The 20,434-nt window shown below is 39.8% G+C and overlaps 1 protein-coding gene across 1 annotated transcript in view; it reads right to left on the minus strand.

The window, feature by feature from the left end:
* LOC117506973 (ras-related protein Rab-7a) overlaps nucleotides 1-20,434 on the minus strand; it is a 29,228-nt gene extending 8,794 nt beyond the window's left edge. Inside the window, exons 1-2 of the mRNA XM_034166647.1 lie at nucleotides 20,141-20,434; nucleotides 11,165-11,227 (exon numbers count right to left, since the gene is read on the minus strand). Coding sequence (XP_034022538.1) covers nucleotides 11,165-11,217 — 53 coding nt within the window. The 5' untranslated portion in view covers nucleotides 11,218-11,227; nucleotides 20,141-20,434. The remainder of the gene's footprint in view (nucleotides 1-11,164; nucleotides 11,228-20,140) is intronic.

Below are 20,434 nucleotides of genomic sequence, written 5' to 3' on the forward strand. Positions count from 1 at the left end.
AGCCTGCACTCTAGGCCCTTTCTGGAATGAGTTTGAGACCTCTGTTTAAAGCAGACAAAAATTCAAACTTCATGTGTAGATTGAGGAGATCCATTATAGTGTAGTCATACTGTGACAGATTGAGTAACCTGATTAGTAATGGATTGAACTAATCTTTCCAGTGGCAAAAATCGCTTAATCCCTCTGTTTACAGTGGATTTGACACTCTGAAAGAATGAGTGGACAGCCACAGAATGTGGGTGCACAGCACATCTAGACGTGAACAGAAGACAAATAGATAACGCACAGACAAACTAACATCTACCAGATGTCCACTGAAAAGCTAGGAAAAAAAGTACAGGACAAAACCGTAAACAAATGTGCAACCACCGGGGAAACTGTCTGATGTCCACTCAAGCTTCAGACAAAGTCTCTGGACAACAGCTGACAAGGTATATATTTCATGAATGAGAAAATCATTTGTTCAGGACAAAACCTGACAAACTGATATCAAAATTTCATATCTATTAAGGGCCTTTCAGATCGCACGCTGTGCACTGTGAATGCCACGTAGTGGACATGGAAAATGGGTGGACACACACACACACACACACACACACACACACACACACACACACACACACACACACACACACACACACACACACACACACACACACACACACACACACACACACAATTTGAGCAATGGAGATTCTGCATATGTGCGTGAGTAATCTGAAAATAAAACGTGACAGTGTACCACTGCATGCTGAAGTTTTATCGGCTAACTTTAGCTTCGCCTTTAGCTGCAGTATGCTGAATCAATCACTCAGTCAACCTGACTGAATGTTTTATATTTGTAAATTGTTTGATCCATTTTTATTTTTACCCAATAAATCTACACAGTAGTTTTTTTTGTAAATTGTCATTGCTCTAACTACAAAAGCAGTCTCAACTTTAAACAACTTGGTTTTACTACAGCACCAATTCCAATGAAGTTGGGACGTTGTGTGAAATGTAAATTAAAACAGAATACAATGATTTGCAAATCCTTTCCCTCAAAAAGCATTTGGGAACTGTTGTCTCTGCAAACTCACACTTGCTACTATGCTTTTAAATAAAATAAAGGGTCTTTCAAAAGCAACTATTTTATTATTTGAAAAAGCTGTTTCCTTTTATATGTTAATATTAAATTAAAAACTGACATCATTGTGCAAAGGATCTTACCGCGTGGGCTCAGGAACACTTCAGAAAGCCATTGTCAGTTAACACAGTTTGTCACTACATCTACAAGTGCAAGCTGAAACTCTACCATGCAAAGCGAAAGCCATACATCATCAACATCCAGAAATGCCGCTGCCTTCTCTGGGCCCGAGCTCATTTGAAATGGACAGATGCAAAGTGGAAAAGTGTGCTGTGGTCTGATGAATCCACATTTTAAATTGCTTTTGGAAATCATGGACATCGTGTCCTCCAGACAAAGAGGAAAAAGACCATCCAGATTGTTACCAGCACTAGTTCAAAAGCCAGCATCTGTGATGGTATGGGGGTGTGTTAGTGCCCATGGCATGGACAACTTACACATCTGTGATGGCACCATCAATGCTGAATGGAACAGCCAGGTTTTGGAGCAACACATGCTGCCATCCAAGCAACGTCTTTTTCAGGGACGTCCCTGCTTATTTCAGCTAGATAATGCCAACCCACATTCTGCACGAGTTGTAACTGCATGAAATTCATGAACATTGAAAAGACTGTTAGAGCATTTCAAAAACCACAACTAAAGCTTGTAGAATATTTTGAAAATCATGGTAAAATATCAATAACATGCCTTATAGTAAAAAAGACATATTCCTGTGTAAATTCCTGTAAATCCACTCAACCCACAGTGTCTTTTTCTCATGAAAAAATCTACATGAATAAAAACTCACATTCTTGTGTAAATTAATGTAAATCCATTCAAAGCCACAGTCTTTTTTCCAATGAACAAAAGTCTACATTAATGAAAAAAGTCACATAATGTTTTCTAAAAACCTGTTTGAACAGCACAATGTTTATTTTCCAGAGAAAAATTCTTACCGTGTTTCTTGATGGCACAGTTCACTTTTCTTTTCACTTTTGTTTTTTAATCTTTCAGGTGTGTTCATGAAACCAGCGACAATTCCACAGATTCTTGTCTTTATCAGACTTTTTCAAACAATCTTTCTCACCATCTTGTCTCTGTCCGACGTTGGTCCGTGACACAGACATACTGCGCAATTCTTCTTTTAAAAACTTTAGAGCTCTAAAGGTTTGTGATGTCCAAATGCTACGCTAAGCTTAAGCTTCGTCATGCAGAAGCCACACAGCGTCACCGCAGCAACCAACCAGTCCCGCTTTATGACAACTGTCGCAACTGCCAGGCTTTGAGAACAAGATTTTTCTCCTTAAAACTCTGCAGATCCGAGGACACCGATTTGTATCTGCAACACAGAGATCAGTGTCCGCGGACCGCCACAGACTTATAAAACCTGCACGATGTCGAAAAAAAAAGAACACTTTGCAATAGACATTTTAAAAACTCAGTGATGATCATAATTACAGAGTAAAACACTAAGACCTCTCCTCCTCCTCCCCATGATGAAATCCGCAGAATTTCGCAGAGTTTTCACAGCCCTGCTGAAGTCGTACTTTAGGCAAGAATGGGAAAGAATTCCACCTACAAAGCTTCAACAATTAGTGTCCTCAGTTCCCCAACGCTTATTGAGTGTTGTTAGCAGGAAAGGTGATGTAACACAGTGGTAAACATACCACTGTCCCAGGTTTTTTTTTAATGTGTCGCAGGCATCTATTTCAAAATAAGCAAATATTTGCACAAAAACAATAAAGTTTATCAGTTTGAACATTAAATATCTTGTCTTTGTGGTGTATCCAATTGAATGTAGGTTGAAGAGAATTTGCAAACCATTGTATTCTGTTTTTATTTACATTTTACTCAACATCCCAATTTCATTGGAATTGGGGTTGTACACTGGTTCAAAAAAAAAAAAAAAATTCCTTGCATGGACTGAGAACTGATTTAGGGTAATTCTGGGGTGCTGAATCTGAGCTCAGATTTCCTCCATCACATCACTTTTTATGTAAAAGCTGCTCATACACTCATGAGTTTGATGCCACTAATCACGCACAAAAGCAGCTTAAAAAGCATTGTTTTTAAACCAGGTTCACAAAATACGAACAAGAGCCGTAATATCATTTGTTGCACCGAAGAGGTGTGTGAGACTGCAGAGTTTGCTTCAATGCTTGATACGAGAAATTTGTTTTCAGATCTCAAAAACATGATGTGACTGGTAAAAACTAACACCAGATTTGGATTCAGCACCCCAAGTAACCCAAAATCCGTTGAAAATCTCCATCCAAGAAAAAGCGTGTTGACCAGTGCTATTGAGAAATCAGACCATAAAGAAAATAGAACTGATTCATGTTTCTTTATATTTTAAGAAATATATTTCTTCACTTGTCCCACATTGCGAATTTCTCCACTGTGAGATCAATAAAGTCTTATCTTATCAGAAACATTTCAACATTTGCTAGGCAGATAACCTTGTAAATACAGATGCACTTCAAAAACTTCCAGTGATGGAGCTGAACACTAAAACCTGAAGTCCAGAAGGAAGAAAATAACATCTCCGTTCTTCAAAATGTGAGGAAAGTGTCTCCAAAAACTCCAAGAGGTTGAAGCTTCAGAGGAGACCTTCATCTGGATAAATGTCCTAAGAGTCCAGCTCACCTGTTGTCTCTGCAAACTCACACTTACTACTATGCTTTTAAATAAAATAAAGGGTCTTTCAAAAGCAACTATTTTATTATTTGAAAAAGGTGTTTCCTTTTATATGTTAATATTAAATTAATGAATCCATATTCATGAAGTCAAGTTCAGTCAATAAGACACTTGTACAGGTGGAAGAAGCCCCGCCTGTATCGTGCACAATTTGAAAGCATTCACAACCACTAGAATAGTCAAATTCATATTTTAGTAATAACTCTGTCCTGGTTACAACATTAAAAGCAATCACGTAGTCATTGAGGATGTAATATGTTGAAATTACTAAATTAATCAAATGATGAGGTTTATGGGTAACTGAAATGTGACCATAGAAAATACACACCATCTTTAACAGACACACTGCAGTCACTGTTAAACCATTTCCCTTTGTGCTTAAAAATAAATATTTATATTTAACTGCAGTGTGTTTTTTCATGGTTGAAATGCAGACATAAATGAATCGGCCAGACTTAAAAATGAACACATTACTTTTGATGTTATTTTATTCGTCAAAAAATATGTTTGCATAGCGATATAGTTGTATTGTGGCTATGCACAGATATGTATGACTCTATAGTTTTGCAAAACATGATACGATGAACATCACTATCTCAGATTCGTGTCACAAAATAGTTACATTTATGCTACCGTATTTTCCGGAGTACAAGTCACATCTGTCAAAAAATGCCTCTTAAAGAGGAAAAAACATATATAAGTCACACTGCCATTTAAGTCGCATCTTTTTCTAAGTTATGAGCTCTTTAATTTGAGTTTTTTTGCACATTGCTGATTACTGGCATTTATAATTTTACTATTGGAGTTTATTTTGTTCAGTGCTTTGATTCTTGGGAAAGTCAAGAATCAAAGTCAGGATATTACGCATTGCCAAGGTCAGAAGAATAAAAATCAGCCGTATTACTTTGTCACTGTATATAGGCCTCCTGGCCCATATTCTGAATTCTTAGATGAATTTGTTGCGTTCATCTCTAACTTGTCAACTAGTGCAGATAACATTCTGATCATTGGTGACTTTAACGTTCATATAAATAAGCCTTCTGATCCCCTCTGCAAATCATTTGTGGAAATTGTGGATGCATTAGGATTGCAGCAACACATTCGGTACTGGACGCATATTTGTGGAAATACCCTGATTTTGGTTCTCATGGGGTATTGCCGTCACGAATATTGACATCATGCCTCTTACATCAGTGGTCTCTGATCATTCACTTATTAGTTTACAGTTTCGCTGCCGTGTTTAGTGGAACAACAACCTTATATATCACTATGGCGATGCATCAACTCCTCAACTAAGACTGAACTCGAAGCTAGACTGCCTGATGTCTTATAACACATTTGGCAAATAACCAATCAGTAGACAGACTTGTGGATAGTTTAAACTTAGTGCTCAAAACTGCACTCGACATGACTGCGCCACCTTAGATAAAACCGCGCTCCCCCAAATCACAGTCACCTTGGTTCATTGATTACCTGCGTGACCTCAAGCATAAGGCAAGAGCTCTAGAACGGAAATGGCGTAGTTCAAAATTAGAAGTATTCCACCTTGCGTGGCGTGATGCTATTTTAGACTATAAGCATGCATTACTGGCTACAAAGCGGACCTATTACTCTGATTTGATCAACAAAAACAAGCATAACTCAAAGTTCTTGTTCGGCACAGTGGCAACACTTATTCATGGACAACCACCTGTTGTTCGCTCTCCTTTTAAAGCACAAGATTGCCTGGATTACTTTGAGAAGAAAATTGAAGACATTAGGTTAAACATATCCCAGCATGCCTTAATCCAGCCACTACGCCCTGCTACTGAGGTGGGTGTCATTACTGAGGTATTACCTAGATTTGATTTGATTACCTAGATTAGACCCAGAATTTGAGAGTATCTCTCTCGGCATGCTGATGAAACTCGGAACGTCAACAAAAAGCACAACCTGTTTATTTGATCCTATACCAACAAAACTGTTTAAAGGACCTGTGGCCCACTCTTGGGCCAACTGTGCTGGAAATTATTCATCTTTGTTTAACTTCTGGATCTGTTCCTAAATGTTTCACATCTGCAGGGATTAAATTAATCATTACTTATGAAACCTAATCTTGACCCTAGTGTATTGAAAAAGTATCGGCCAATATCAAATCTATCATTTTGCTCTAAAATTCTGGAAAAAGCTCGTGGACTATCTTACTGAGAATAATCTCTTTGAGCCACTGCAGTCTGCATTTAGAAAATATCATTCCACAGATACGGCTCTCACTAAAGTGGTGAATGATCTTCTGCTTGCAATGGATTCGGACACCACTACGGTTCTGGTGCTGTTAGATATCTGTGCTGCATTTGATACCGTGGATCATCATAGGCTGGAAAATCATTTTGGGATTACTGGGAGTGCCGCTGCATGGCTGACGTCATACTTGACCAGTCATTCTCACTGTGTTTTGTACAGTAACACTACCTCTAACCTTAGTGACATGAAATGTGGGGTTCCACAGGGATCCATCTTAGGCCCCCTGCTTTTCTCCCTTTATATAGCGCCCCTTGGGCACACATTGAAGTGCTTTGGGATTACCTTTTACTGTTATGTTGATGATACTCAGTTATACATGCCGATAACTGCTGGTAATCTCATTCACATAAAAATCCTTAGATGACTGCCTTGCATCAGTGAGAAGCTGGATGTCTAGAAACTTTCTACTTTTAAACACAGAGACTGAAATGGGTGGTTCTTGGTCCAGTGAGATGTCGGCATCAATTTGACCAGTTAACGCTTAGCCTAGGCTCGTATGTCATACATCACACTGACAAAGTGAGGAACCTTGGGGCAATTTTTGATCCTACATTGTCCTTTGACCTCCACATTAGAAATATTACGAGGACTGCTTTCTTCCACCTGTGAAATATAGTGATGATTCGTCCCATCCTGTCTATGGCTGATGCTGAGACCCTGATCCATGCATTTATCTCTTCTCAACTGGACTACTGCAATGTTCTATTTTTTGGTCCAACATTAGGGCTCTCCAATTGGTTTAAAATGCTGCAGCCAGACTTTTGACACGAAGCAGAAAGTTTGACCACATTGCACCCATTTTGGCATCCCTTCACTGGCTTCCTGTCTCAGTGAGATCAGATTTTAAGGTTCTGCTACTAGTCTATAAAACTGTTCACGGACTGGCACCTCCTTACCTAGCTGACCTAATTAAACCTTACATACCGGCATGGGCTTTGCATTCTCAGGGTGCAGGACTACTTTGTGTCCCAAGGGTGAATAAGAAGTCTGCGGGTCACAGAGCTTTCTCTTATCGTGCCCCTGTTCTGTGGAATGGTCTCCCCATGTCAATAAAACAGTCAGATTCTGTGGAGACTTTCAAGTCTAGACTTAAGACGCACTTATTTTCCCTTTTGTATGGCTAGCAAACTGGCATAGTATAGTTCTACGCTTTTTACTCTTAATTCATTTTATTAGGAAACGGAGCATGCTGCGGCCTCAACTTGACCTAAACTCTGGGTCTTTTAGTGAAGCTTAGGGCTAGTGGCTGGTGATCACCTTAGTATTTCCTGTTTTTCAATGTTGACAAATTATACTGTCTTTCTTGTCTCTCTGACACCTGATTGTTTTTTCTCTCTGTTTAAGGTGCAGCTCCATCCAGAGATGGGTGTGGTATTTGTGCTGGAGACCCTCCTGTCCTGTGCATCAACAGCATTTCCTGTATATTCATTTTGTGAATTGTTCTCTAATTTATGTCTGTAGCATGGCCCAAGCAAAGGGGCAAAGGGTCACCCCTTTGAGTCTGGTCTGCTTGAGGTTTCTTCCTCAGAGGGAGTTTTTCCTTACCACTGCTGATATGGGGGTTAGTAAGGTTAGACCTTACTTGCGTGAAGCACCTTGAGGCACCTCTGTTGTAATTTGGTCCTATATAAATGAAAATAAATTGAAATTTGAAATTGAAAGTCCTATATAGTCATTATAATCACTACTATTAATAACAAACTTGCAAATTTTATGTATACAAGTCACACTGGAGTAAAGTCACATTGAATGAGAAAAAGATTGAACTGTTTGGCATGAATGCCAGGCATCATGTTTGGAGGAAACCAGGCACCATTCCTACAGTGAAGCATGGTGGTGGCAACATCATGCTGTGGGGATGTTTTTCAGCAGCAGGAACTGGGAGACTAGTCAGGATTGAGGGAAAGATGAACACAGCAATGAACAGACATCCTTGATGAAAACCTGCTCTAGACTGCTCTTGAACTCAGACTGGGGTGACTGTTCATCTTTCAGCAGGACAATGACCCTAAGCACACAGCCAAGATATCAAAGGAGTGGCTTCAGGACAACTCTGTGAATGTCCTTGAGTGGCCAAGCCAGAACACAGAAATTAATCAGGTTAAAAATCTCTGGAGAGATCTGAAAATGGCTGTGCACCGACACTCCCCATCCAAAACTGCCCAAAGACAGGTATGCCAAGCTTGTGGCATCATATTCAAGAAGACATGAGGCTGTAATTGCTGCTAAAAGTGCATCAACAAAAGTATTGAGCAAAGGGTGTGAATACACAAATAAATGTGATTTCTTAGTTTTTAGTTTTAATAAATTTGCAAAAAAAAAAAAAACAACTTCTCTCATGTTGTCATTATGGGGTGTTGAGTAGAATTTTGAGGGGGAAAATGAATTTACTACATTTTGGAATAAGGCTGTAACATAGCAAAATATTGAAAAAGTATTGTGATGTGAATACTTTCCAGATGCACTGTATGATAAATTCAATTTAACTGCACGCATAAATTGTAGTGTGATGTTGGTGGGTAACGCAGCTTTTGAATACTTTAGTTATACTGCTTAATGTGTATTGTAATAATATTTTCTGTTGCACATTTTCACGTTTGCCCTTCATCCGTATAGTGGAGCAGCTAAATGGAACAATCTTTTATTTCTGGAAACAAGTCAAAACTGGCAGATACTGCTGAGACATTACTCTTGACCAAATTTTTTCAATTTCGATCTGGATACCTAAATTTGGGTATCTGGCGATACCGATACTATTTTGACACCAGAGCTCTGTTTGCTTTAATATTAACATCATCATCATTACTGTTGATTTTATATATGGGAATTTTGTACCCCCAGTTACACAGCTTCATGATGAAGTTGTGTAAAGGAGGATTTTCTTAAAAAGAAGACCTGAAAGTTCAGCTTCAATTTGGCAGAAGGTACATCTAAGATGCAAGCCTAGATCTGATGTTTTGATGAAAGAATTAAGTACTTTTCTTGTGGCATTTTCGCAATGCAGAAATGCACTCCTTCCTTAAAACAGTACATGATTAAAGACCATGTACAAAAGACCAGTCCATCATCAAAGACTCCACTCACCCCCAACATGGACTATTCACACTCCTCCCCTCAGGCCACAGGTTCAGGACTGTGAGATGCAGAACCACCAGGTTCAAGAACTCCTTCTTTCCCACAGCCATTAGACTGTTAAACAGCTGAACACCCCCCACCCCAAGGACAGAGCCCCCCCATCACTGGTCACTTTGTCTCCTATTGGACACTTTACTATATTACACTTTATTCTATTGCATTACAATACCTGTTAACTTGAATCCATTGGCTCAACTGCACAAAACCATTTACTGCTGAATGGTGCACAAAACTGCATCAGTGTGCAACATTCACTATCATGTACATATCATGTAGGCCATTACACAAGCTTATTTTATATTTCCCTTCTTACAGTGTATATTTCTTTTTATTACATTGCTTGCTATATTCTATTGTTCTTACCAGCATGCTTATTTTATGTTATTTCATCTCCCCCCCACCCCGACTTATATTTAGATATTTTATACTTAGTTATTTAAATATATTTGGGCATCCAGTGTGGGCAGCAAAGTAAGAATTCCATTGCACAGGGAAACATGTTTCTTTACTGTGCATATGACAATAAAAGCTTTGAATTCCCCCTTGAATCTCATGTACCTGTGTGTAATTTTTGGGGCGCGCCTGTGAAATCAAATCAGTCAAATCTTCATTGATGAGAAATGTTAGGTCTTGGGAAAAAAACCTGACTTTAGACAGCACTCTCGCTCTCTCTCTTCCTCCCCCTCCTCCTCTCTCGCTCCCTCCCTCAGCCCACTCACACCATCTTGCAGCGCTGTTTTAACTCCTTCGAGCAAACTTGGAGACTTTTGAAAACCAAAAGCATTTCAACTGTAAAATAAACTGTACATTTCTGAATGTAACAGCAGCGACAGACACGAGGAGCTTTGGATTATTTTAATTAAGGATTCCACCCCCCTTTTTTGAGTCAGGCAGACTTTCAGCTGTGCTCTGAGCTGCCACACACCGCTGTGGCCTCACAGAATGCTAAAGATGCTGACTGGTGGTCTCTGCTGTTTACAATAATGCTTTCGTGATCAGCAGCTGATTTGATACAAAGAAAATGAGAAATATTATTTCTTATTTCTTTAATTATTTACAGTATTGGGAGGTGCCACCCAGTTCCGCCCACCATGGCTAGAACCCTAATTATACACATATTTTGTATGGCTTTGAGCAAGCTGTTCATTATTTTTTCGATCATCTTTTTTTAAAATTGGCCGTCCAAATGACGGCTGGATGGCTCGCACCTAAAACTATGCTCTTGGTAAAACGGCTTTGCAAACATTGCATGTTGCTGTCTTCCTTTGTGGTATTTTTAGTATAAAATATTTCCAACCAGCGGGCATGTATTCAAGAGTTGGTCAGCTTCATGCTCACCTGTTCTGCTGACTGCAGGAGGGACCTCCTCCTCCCTCCACTTCCCTATGCAGCCAGCAAGACGTTCCAGCAGAAACACAGACGTGGCTCAGGATCAGAAAACTGTACAGGTTGTATCTGAACTTTCTGATAGGTGAATTATGTTGCTATATGAACCCAGTAACAATATTGGATCGCTGTTTTTGCCCCATAACATTCAGTCATAGATTGTCCAAACTATACCTTTTTAGAATCTTTGTGATCAGACAAATAATGTGGTATAGTTTTCAAATGATTGCAGCTTTTTAAAATTTTTACCCATGTAATTCTTCAACGGACCCCGTCACCTGGCCACCTACTGAAAATTCAAGTGGCCAGTCGGTTTTTGTCTAAGGAGAATTTGTGCTGAATTTGGTGTTCGTTTCACCATTTGAAAGATTCCTCTTAATATTCTGTTAACTGCTGCACTAGTACTAGAAGGGTTTTTTTTTTTTTACTCTGCTTGGAGACTGCTAATGGGATGCTAACAAACCTATACAAGGAAATAAAGGTAGATCTGTGTCAAATCCGAGGCAAACACAAGTGATCAGTGAGTTCCACAGAGTAATATACTGTGACATGACTCACCCAGAATCTCCCAGGATGATGACTTTCAAGAGAACTTTCTTCCTGGATGTCATTTTTCCACAGCTGTCAAAAAAGAAAATCAAGACAATGTAACTCAGAGTGCTCTGTGCTTTCCCATAAGCTCCAAAATAATCATCAGTTTTCCACTGTTCAATAAAGCTGGTGCACAAGTTTGTCTGTAGAGAAGTTCACTGTACAACAGTGTAACCTCTGGCATGCAGAGCTTCATACCACAGAACTGATTACAGTTGAACACCATTCATTTTAGTCATGCGCTTCCTAACCTGTTGGGTAAATCACGAGAATCACATCGTTTCTCCTCACACAGACCAGTGAAAGCAAATCAATTTTTTTATATAGCGCCAAATCACAACAAACAGTTGCCCCAAGGCGCTCTATATTGTAAGGCAAGGCCATACAATAATTATGTAAAACCCCAACGGTCAAAACGACCCCCTGTGAGCAAGCACTTGGCTACAGTGGGAAGGAAAAACTCCCTTTTAACAGGAAGAAACCTCCAGCAGAACCAGGCTCAGGGAGGGGCAGTCTTCTGCTGGGACTGGTTGGGGCTGAGTGAGAGAACCAGGAAAAAGACATGCTGTGGAGGGGAGCAGAGATCGATCACTAATGATTAAATGCAGAGTGGTGCATACAGAGCAAAAAGAGAAAGAAACAGTGCATCATGGGAACCCCCCAGCAGTCTACGTCTATAGCAGCATAACTAAGGGATGGTTCAGGGTCACCTGATCCAGCCCTAACTATAAGCTTTAGCAAAAAGGAAAGTTTTAAGCCTAATCTTAAAAGTAGAGAGGGTGTCTGTCTCCCTGATCTGAATTGGGAGCTGGTTCCACAGGAGAGGAGCCTGAAAGCTGAAGGCTCTGCCTCCCATTCTACTCTTACAAACCCTAGGAACTACAAGTAAGCCTGCAGTCTGAGAGCGAAGCGCTCTATTGGGGTGATATGGTACTACGAGGTCCCTAAGATAAGATGGGACCTGATTATTCAAAACCTTATAAGTAAGAAGAAGAATTTTAAATTCTATTCTAGAATTAACAGGAAGCCAATGAAGAGAGGCCAATATGGGTGAGATATGCTCTCTCCTTCTAGTCCCCGTCAGTACTCTAGCTGCAGCATTTTGAATTAACTGAAGGCTTTTTAGGGAACTTTTAGGACAACCTGATAATAATGAATTACAATAGTCCAGCCTAGAGGAAATAAATGCATGAATTAGTTTTTCAGCATCACTCTGATGCAAGGAAGGAAAAGGCATTTCACTACTGCTACCAGGACATATGGTTGCAGGCCTGTCATAATAACAAATTTTGTTGGATGATATACTGCCTCAGAAAATCACCGGCTACTACGGGCCGGCAGTTTATCCACAGGAGTTTCCTGCAGATGTTAAACAACCGCAGCCTCCTCAGAAAGTACAGCCTGCTCTGTCCCTCCCCGTACAGGTGGCTGGTGTGGTTTGTCCAGTCCAGTTTGCTGTCCAGCCACAGCCTGAGGTACTTGTAGGAATCCACAGCCTCCACCTCAGCTCCCTCGATCAGAACTGTTTGCGGACTTGGTCTGGATTTCCCAAAGTCAATGACGAGCTCTTTTGTCTTCAAGGTGTTGAGCTGAAGATGGTTTGTGCGGCAACAGGTTGTAAAGTCCTTCACTATGCTGGTCACAGTGTCAGACATGGTGACCCTCAGCCTGACATATTGCGGCCTGTCGGTGAGGGAGCTGGAGATCCAAGTGATCAGGCAGGGGTCCACTCTCATCCTGTTCAGTTTGTCCTGGAGCACAACGGTCTGCATGGTGTTGAAGGCACTTGAGAAGTCCAGGAAGAGAATCCTCACTGCAGTTTCCCTTATCCTTTCAGTCATTACCCCAAATGGCTAAAAAGTAGTTTCTCTCCCCCATTTATAATGCATGGAGGTGCATAACGTATCTGAAAAACACTACGACTATGGTACATTTGTGCCTGCAAAACAGTCCATGGTGCAGATAAAAACATTCAAACATACCTGTTAGTGTATGTATGACAGATGGTCTTGATGGTTACATCCCTTATTTATTCAGACGTGACACGTTATATATGGGAGTGGTGCGTTTTCCTGTAATTAGGTCTCTCCTGTAATTGCTCTCAAGTACTGCTTTCTCCTTGAAAAACCCTTTAAAATTCTGTGAAACTTCAGGCACATTTGTTTGTCTACAACCCCTGGCAAAAATTATGGAATCACCGGCCTCGGAGGATGTTCATTCAGTTGTTTAATTTTGTAGAAAAAAAGCAGATCACAGACATGACACAAAACTAAAGTCATTTCAAATGGCAACTTTCTGGCTTTAAGAAACACTATAAGAAATCAGGAAAAAAAATTGTGGCAGTCAGTAACAGTTACTTTTTTAGACCAAGCAGAGGGAAAAAAATATGGAATCACTCAATTCTGAGGAAAAAATTATGGAATCATGAAAAACAAAAGAACGTTCCAACACATCACTAGTATTTTGTTGCACCACCTCTGGCTTGTATAACAGCTTGCAGTCTCTGAGGCATGGATTTAATGAGTGACAAACAGTACTCTTCATCAATCTGGCTCCAACTTTCTCTGATTGCTGTTGCCAGATCAGCTTTGCAGGTTGGAGCCTTGTCATGGACCATTTTCTTCAACTTCCACCAAAGATTTTCAATTGGATTAAGATCCGGACTATTTGCAGGCCATGACATTGACCCTGTGTGTCTTTTTGCAAGGAATGTTTTCACAGTTTTTGCTCTATGGCATATGCATTATCAACTTGAAAAATGATATCCCCAAACATCCTTTCAATAGATGGGATAAGAAAAGTGTCCAAAATATCAACGTAAACTTGTGCATTTATTGATGATGTAATGACAGCCATCTCCCCAGTGCCTTTACCTGACATGCAGCCCCATATCATCAATGACTGTGGAAATTTACATGTTCTCTTCAGGCAGTCATCTTTATAAATCTCATTGGAACGGCACCAAACAAAAGTTCCAGCATCATCACCTTGCCCAATGCAGATTCGAGATTCATCACTGAATATGACTTTCATCCAGTCATCCACAGTCCACAATTGCTTTTCCTTAGCCCATTGTAACCTTGTTTTTTTCTGTTTAGGTGTTAATGATGGCTTTCATTTAGCTTTTCTGTATGTAAATCCCATTTCCTTTAGGCGGTTTCTTACAGTTCGGTCACAGACGTTGACTCCAGTTTCTTCCCATTCGTTCCTCATTTGTTTTGTTGTGCATTTTTGATTTTTGAGACATATTGCTTTAAGTTTTCTGTCTTGACGCTTTGATGTCTTCCTTGGTCGACCAGTATGTTTGCCTTTAACAACCTTCCCATGTCTTTTGTATTTGGTCCAGAGTTTAGACACAGCTGACTGTGAACAACCAACATCTTTTGCAACATTGCGTGATGATTTACCCTCTTAAGAGTTTGATAATCCTCTCCTTTGTTTCAATTGACATCTCTCGTGTTGGAGCCATGATTCATGTCAGTCCACTTGGTGCAACAGCTCTCCAAGGTGTGATCACTCCTTTTTAGATGCAGACTAACGAGCAGATCTGATTTGATGCAGGTGTTAGTTTTGGGGATGAAAATTTACAGGGTGATTCCATAATTTATTCCTCAGAATTGAGTGAGTCCACATTTTTTTTTTTTAAATATTTCATTCATTTAAAAGAAAAACAGAAAAGCAAAAAACAAAAGCACCACAATACCAGAATGAAAAGGAGCAGAAAGAAGAACAAGTCTTATGATTTCTGCCCCTCTTAACAATACAATCTTTCAATATACAGCATCATAGTCAACATTATTTAACAGATTGCATTTCTTTAACTTGTCACATACCACTGACCCATTTCATAAATATTTTCTCTCTGCTTGGTCTAAAAAAGTAACCGTTACTGACTGCCACAATTTTTTTTCCTGATTTCTTATAGTGTTTCTTAAAGCCAGAAAGTTGCCATTTGAAATGACTTTAGTTTTGTGTCATGTCTGTGATCTGCTTTTTTTCTACAAAATTAAACAACTGAATGAACATCCTCCGAGGCCGGTGATTCCATAATTATTGCCAGGGGTTGTAGCATCAATAATACTAATAATGATAACTTCACTTGTGACCCTGTCATAGACTAGCAGACTGTCCAGGATGTACTCTGCCGCTCGTCATGGATGGAAATTCAGCTGTCAAACAATAACAACAAAAGAAATACGAAAATGTCGATATTTTGGAAACTTCTTTCATTTGATGTCCCCGTGTGCAACATTTAAAAATTCCTTATAACTGCCTTCAGAATTGAATGTGTTTGTCCCATAATTCCTTTCATGGAAAGCTCCAATCAGGGTCCAAGTTGTATTTATATTTTCTGGCCAGGAAGGTGCCAGATTATTGAGCTTGAAACTGAAAGAATGGCAGCTCCAGTCTCAAGTCCTGCAAACTAGGGTGATGCATGAAAGCCACACTGCTCAAAACATTCATGCAACTTTTCACTCAGTCGCAAAGGAATGGAAGCTAACGCTCGCGGACCTGGTGATTGTTACAGACAACGCATCTAACATGCTTGCTGCTATGCAGCTTGAGGAGAACCTAACACATGTATCTTGTTTTCCACACACACACTCAACCTCGCAGCTCATCGAACTCTGAAGCTCAATACTGTGTCATAGGTGCTAGGGAGGATTAGGCGAATCACTGGTTATTTCCATCGGAGCACCATGGCATGTGAGGCCCTGAAAGTGAGTCAGAAGGCTCTTGGTTTGGAAGATCACAAGCTGCAAATCGACGTCGCGACCAGATGGAATAGCGCATACGAGATGGTCGACAGGTTTCTGGAGCAGCAGCCTGCCATATGTGCCGCGCTCGCCAATCCTGGGGGTGCGAAAAAATAACAGCCGACACCTCCACACTAAGTGACGCACAAATAAAGCATCCTGAAGAAATAACTATGAAACTCAGGCCAATGAGAGACGCCACCAACATCATGTCAGAGGATTCATCACCTAGACTGTCAGTCATCGCTCCATTGCTTCCCCAGCTTCTTCACGACACAGGAGATGACTCTGATAACTCCACACTTGTCCGGGAAATTAAACGGGCGATCCATGAGGATCTGGCCAAGAGATACAACAGTGTGAAGACCCAAAAGCTTCTCCACAAGGCCTCTACACTCGACCCCAGGTTTAAAAGCACTGCCTTTCCTTGCCAGAGAACAGCTGGACATCCATGCAGATGTGATAAAAGAGGCAGCGCTTGAGGTAAAATTAACCTACAATTTATTAAAACCCTTTAAAAAAAACATACCTGTGTGTGTGTGTACACAACTGTATATTTATAATATAAAATGTGATTTCATTGATTATAAATAGCATATTTCATCAAACCAAGTGCTTTACACAAAGCAAGTGTAAAACACATTGATAAGATGTTATAAGTTTTTTTTATAAATACTTAAGAGAATAGAACATATGAATACAATAAATAATATATTAAATTATATTATTAATAATGTTAATAGTATTTTTAATTAATTTTAATATTTTTAGAATACAAATAAAACAGGCAAATAACAATAATCTTAGGGACCATGTTACAAAACTAAAACAATGTATGTTTTCCTCCTACAGGATCAGGAGACGCCTGGGGAGGCTGACAGCAGTCCTGTGGAGCCAGAGGCAAGCCCAGAAGAAGGTCCTGTCCCTAAAAGGAGAACATCTGCTGCTTTTGGTGAATCTGCTGGGCAAGACATTCACTGAGGTCAGAGTTGCACCCAAATCAGCCAGCACCAGGGCTGAGGAAGAGCTGAACAAGTATCTGGCTGTACTGCACTCTCTCTCTCAGAAGACCCCCTTCACTGGTGGAAGTCCAATGAGAGAGATTTCCCTCTGTTAGTTGCAATGAAGGCCAGGCTACTTCAGCAGAGAGATAACTCCGGAAATGACACTGCATCAAATTACTACAAGAAGCTAAATCAGCATTACCAACACACATGCACCATGACAATGTCAAATCTTCCAGTCAAAGCTCACGCATACCCACTTAAGTAAACAAAGAATAGAACCTGCATTACCGGAGTGTTCGATACATTTATATCTTGCCATTAAAGTTAAATTAGCAGCTTTAAACTGAAAGAAGCATGCCAGGTCCACATTGTTCTGTGGATGGTAGGTGAGGGATGCAGAAGTGGACAAAACAAATTTCTCCAGGACACAGGGGCAAACAAAGTACCGCACATTGCATTTGTGCACAGACATATGTCCCAAACACTTTCCCAATGAAATTGCAAGATCCCAAAGGATGTGCTGAGTGGACTAAATTAGTAAGTTTTAATAATTTTAACCATAATCTGTTACATATCCAAATAAACCCAGACAACTATTTGATGTGACGTATGTTACGGTATACTACCACATAGAGCTGATGATTCACAATATGTCATAGCTTGAAGTACAGTGCACTGCTTACTATTATATACATAGTAAGAGTCAGTTTTTCTAAGAGTCAGGCAGGTGGTGATTCATGGCAGCTGACTCAAGGCGCAGCCCATAGGTGGCGCTGCAAATCTCTATTTTTTGTAACTGTGCAGAGTACAAATCAAATTTCCATACTGGATTGGTCGAGGCTCAGGTTAACGACAACTGTGCTGGTGCTCAACAGGGTGCCAGTGGAAACCGGGCTACTGCTGGGCAAAGAAGAATAAGAGGAGGAGGAAGTGTCCAGACAGTAGGAGAAGAGGAAAAGTAGAAGGGTGGAAGTGAGACTCGGGACTTTAAATGTTGGCCATATGAATGGTAAAGGGACAGAGCTGGCTTATGTCATGGAGAGGCGAAAGGTAGACATATCTTGTGTGCAAGAGACCAAAGTGGAAAGTAAGAGCAGGAGCATAGCCAGTGGGTGCAAGTTGTTGTATCATGGTGCAGATAGCAGAATAGACCACTTACCTTTTTTTTTTTCAGAAAGCTGCATTTTGAGTAGAAGTTGGGATGCATACTTTTTGGATTGAAAAAACTCTCCTGAATCTTGGAAAAATGGATACCAAGTTCAAATTAAATAATTTTAACTGGGAAAACATACTTAGAAATGTATCCCTAAATAGGCAAAATTTCATAGTATTTCAGTGTTTCAGCCAATGCCCTTTGCTAATGATGTTGTCCAGCATGTGCAATGTGATCTTATATTGCTGTCTCAGTTTTGACTATTGTTTAATAATGTTTCCACATATCAAGTTTGCATTTGTGCAAAAGCAGCAGGACATGAATGATGTTTGAATGACAGTATATAAAACATGTGTTCTCCCAGTAACAAACATGCATGTTGTTATTATGTGGATCATGGCTAGCCGGGGTTCCGCCGAGGTGAGCTCCCCGTCATCTAATGGCAATAATATACTTTAAAGACAGTGTGTACATGAAAATTGAATTTAATTGAAGACATTTATTACTGTATTTCTATGTAAAGACAAAACTTACATGGACTTTCTTTAGTGGGATAGCTCAACTGCTTTTGATAAAGATGACTATTTTATGATTTTATTTTTATTTATTTCTTTTTTGTGTTTGTGTTATGTTTGTGAATGCAATAATGGTTTATAAATATAATGTACAGAAACGGTGACTTAATTCTGCAATTTACTAATTTTGATAAAGATAATGACAGCATTTGGGGATTTATTTATTCATATTTTATTTGTTGTGAATTTATTTTGTGTAATGTTTACAAATGCAACACAGGTAAGCAATTAGTTCCTGTAATAGTATAAATATAATTTAGAGATAAACTGACCATTAATACTGCAATGTATTGCTTTTGATAATGACCATGTTTGGGGTATTTTTCATTTATTTTTTTGTGCATTTCTGATCCTGGGAGTGCGCAATGTTTACGGGACTTGATCACTGACATTACCCAGCAGCCCCTTCTTCTTCTCGTGTGTGCGTTCCCAGGTCTGCTGGGGGCTCCCCTACCATTTTGAGGGGGGAGCAGCACATTAGTGTTTTAGCTTTTCCTCGATCCGTGTAAGAGCTTTTGCAGTTTCTCTTAATTTGGTTGTATCTTCTTCAAAGATATCCTCTGTTGTTACTTTCTGGCATTCTTGCCTATTGATTTGCTGGCATTCCTCTAGTATATGTTTTTGAGTTTCCTCCTCAGCATTGCAGAACCTACAGGATACATTGGCATATTTATTCCTATAGTTGCATTTTACTGCCAGCATTCTTGTTCTTGCCATCATGATGCTATGTGCTTCCATTCTGTTTAGTTTGTCCAGGTAGGGTTTCCTTTTTCCTACTTCCAACGTTTTTACATTTTCAATGTAAAGTTTTACCTTTGATTTGATCTCTCCTTGTTCTTTGATGTTCGCCTATTTTCCTTTTTATACCTCCTTTGCTTGTTTGATCCATTATCTGCAGTTTTTCCTTAATCCTGTTGACTTCCCTTTTCCATGGTTTACTATTGTTGTTGATTATTCTTTTCATTAGGTCTGATCCTACTGTATTTATCCTTAGCGCTTAAATGCTAAACTCACTTATTCCTGAATTAAGACACTTAACTCGTTCTGTCTGCTCAGTGCTGGCACCAAAGAATGTGAAACTTATCGTAACGAAAACATATCTTGACAGTATGATTTAATCTTTTTCCAGCTAAAGTGTGAGCCCCTCATCCCATGTTCATCACATTATACAAGTCTGAAACGAATGTCCTAGATAATAAGTATTTCATCCAATTAAGTGAATGATCATAATTCAACAAAGGGGATCAGTTCTCATGACGTCTTGATCAACAGAAAAATTGGGTTCCTTGGTTCCTCTTCCTTGCTGGAATCGCAGGCCTGGTTTACGCCAGACTACCTCTCGATAAACATGACACCAAATAGCAGCAGCGGAGGTAACACGACAGTTCGTGTGGACAAAGTGCTGTTTAGATTCCCCGTAGAGCCAGACTACTGCCGTGTGAAGCACTTACCTTCAGCTTTTACCACCGGAGTAGCGACTTTTCAGTATCGATGTACCTGCCGGCTAACTAGCTGTAACCGTTCAGGCTAACTAGGCTGACAGCTAGCTCGCTGGCACTTCGTTTGATGTCGTTAACTTCGTTACTATTGTTTAACAAAAATTCCTATCTTTTAGCACAAACATCAAAAACAATATAACAATCGAACGACGCATACGCAGTACAATTAAAGTGGAAAATCTGCCACTTTTCCTGGAAGAGTGACTGCCAGCGAGCTAACTATTTGCCGTCGTCCTCAGACTCTGT

Source organism: Thalassophryne amazonica, chromosome 3, assembly GCF_902500255.1.
Source record: "Thalassophryne amazonica chromosome 3, fThaAma1.1, whole genome shotgun sequence".
Lineage (NCBI taxonomy): Eukaryota > Metazoa > Chordata > Actinopteri > Batrachoidiformes > Batrachoididae > Thalassophryne > Thalassophryne amazonica.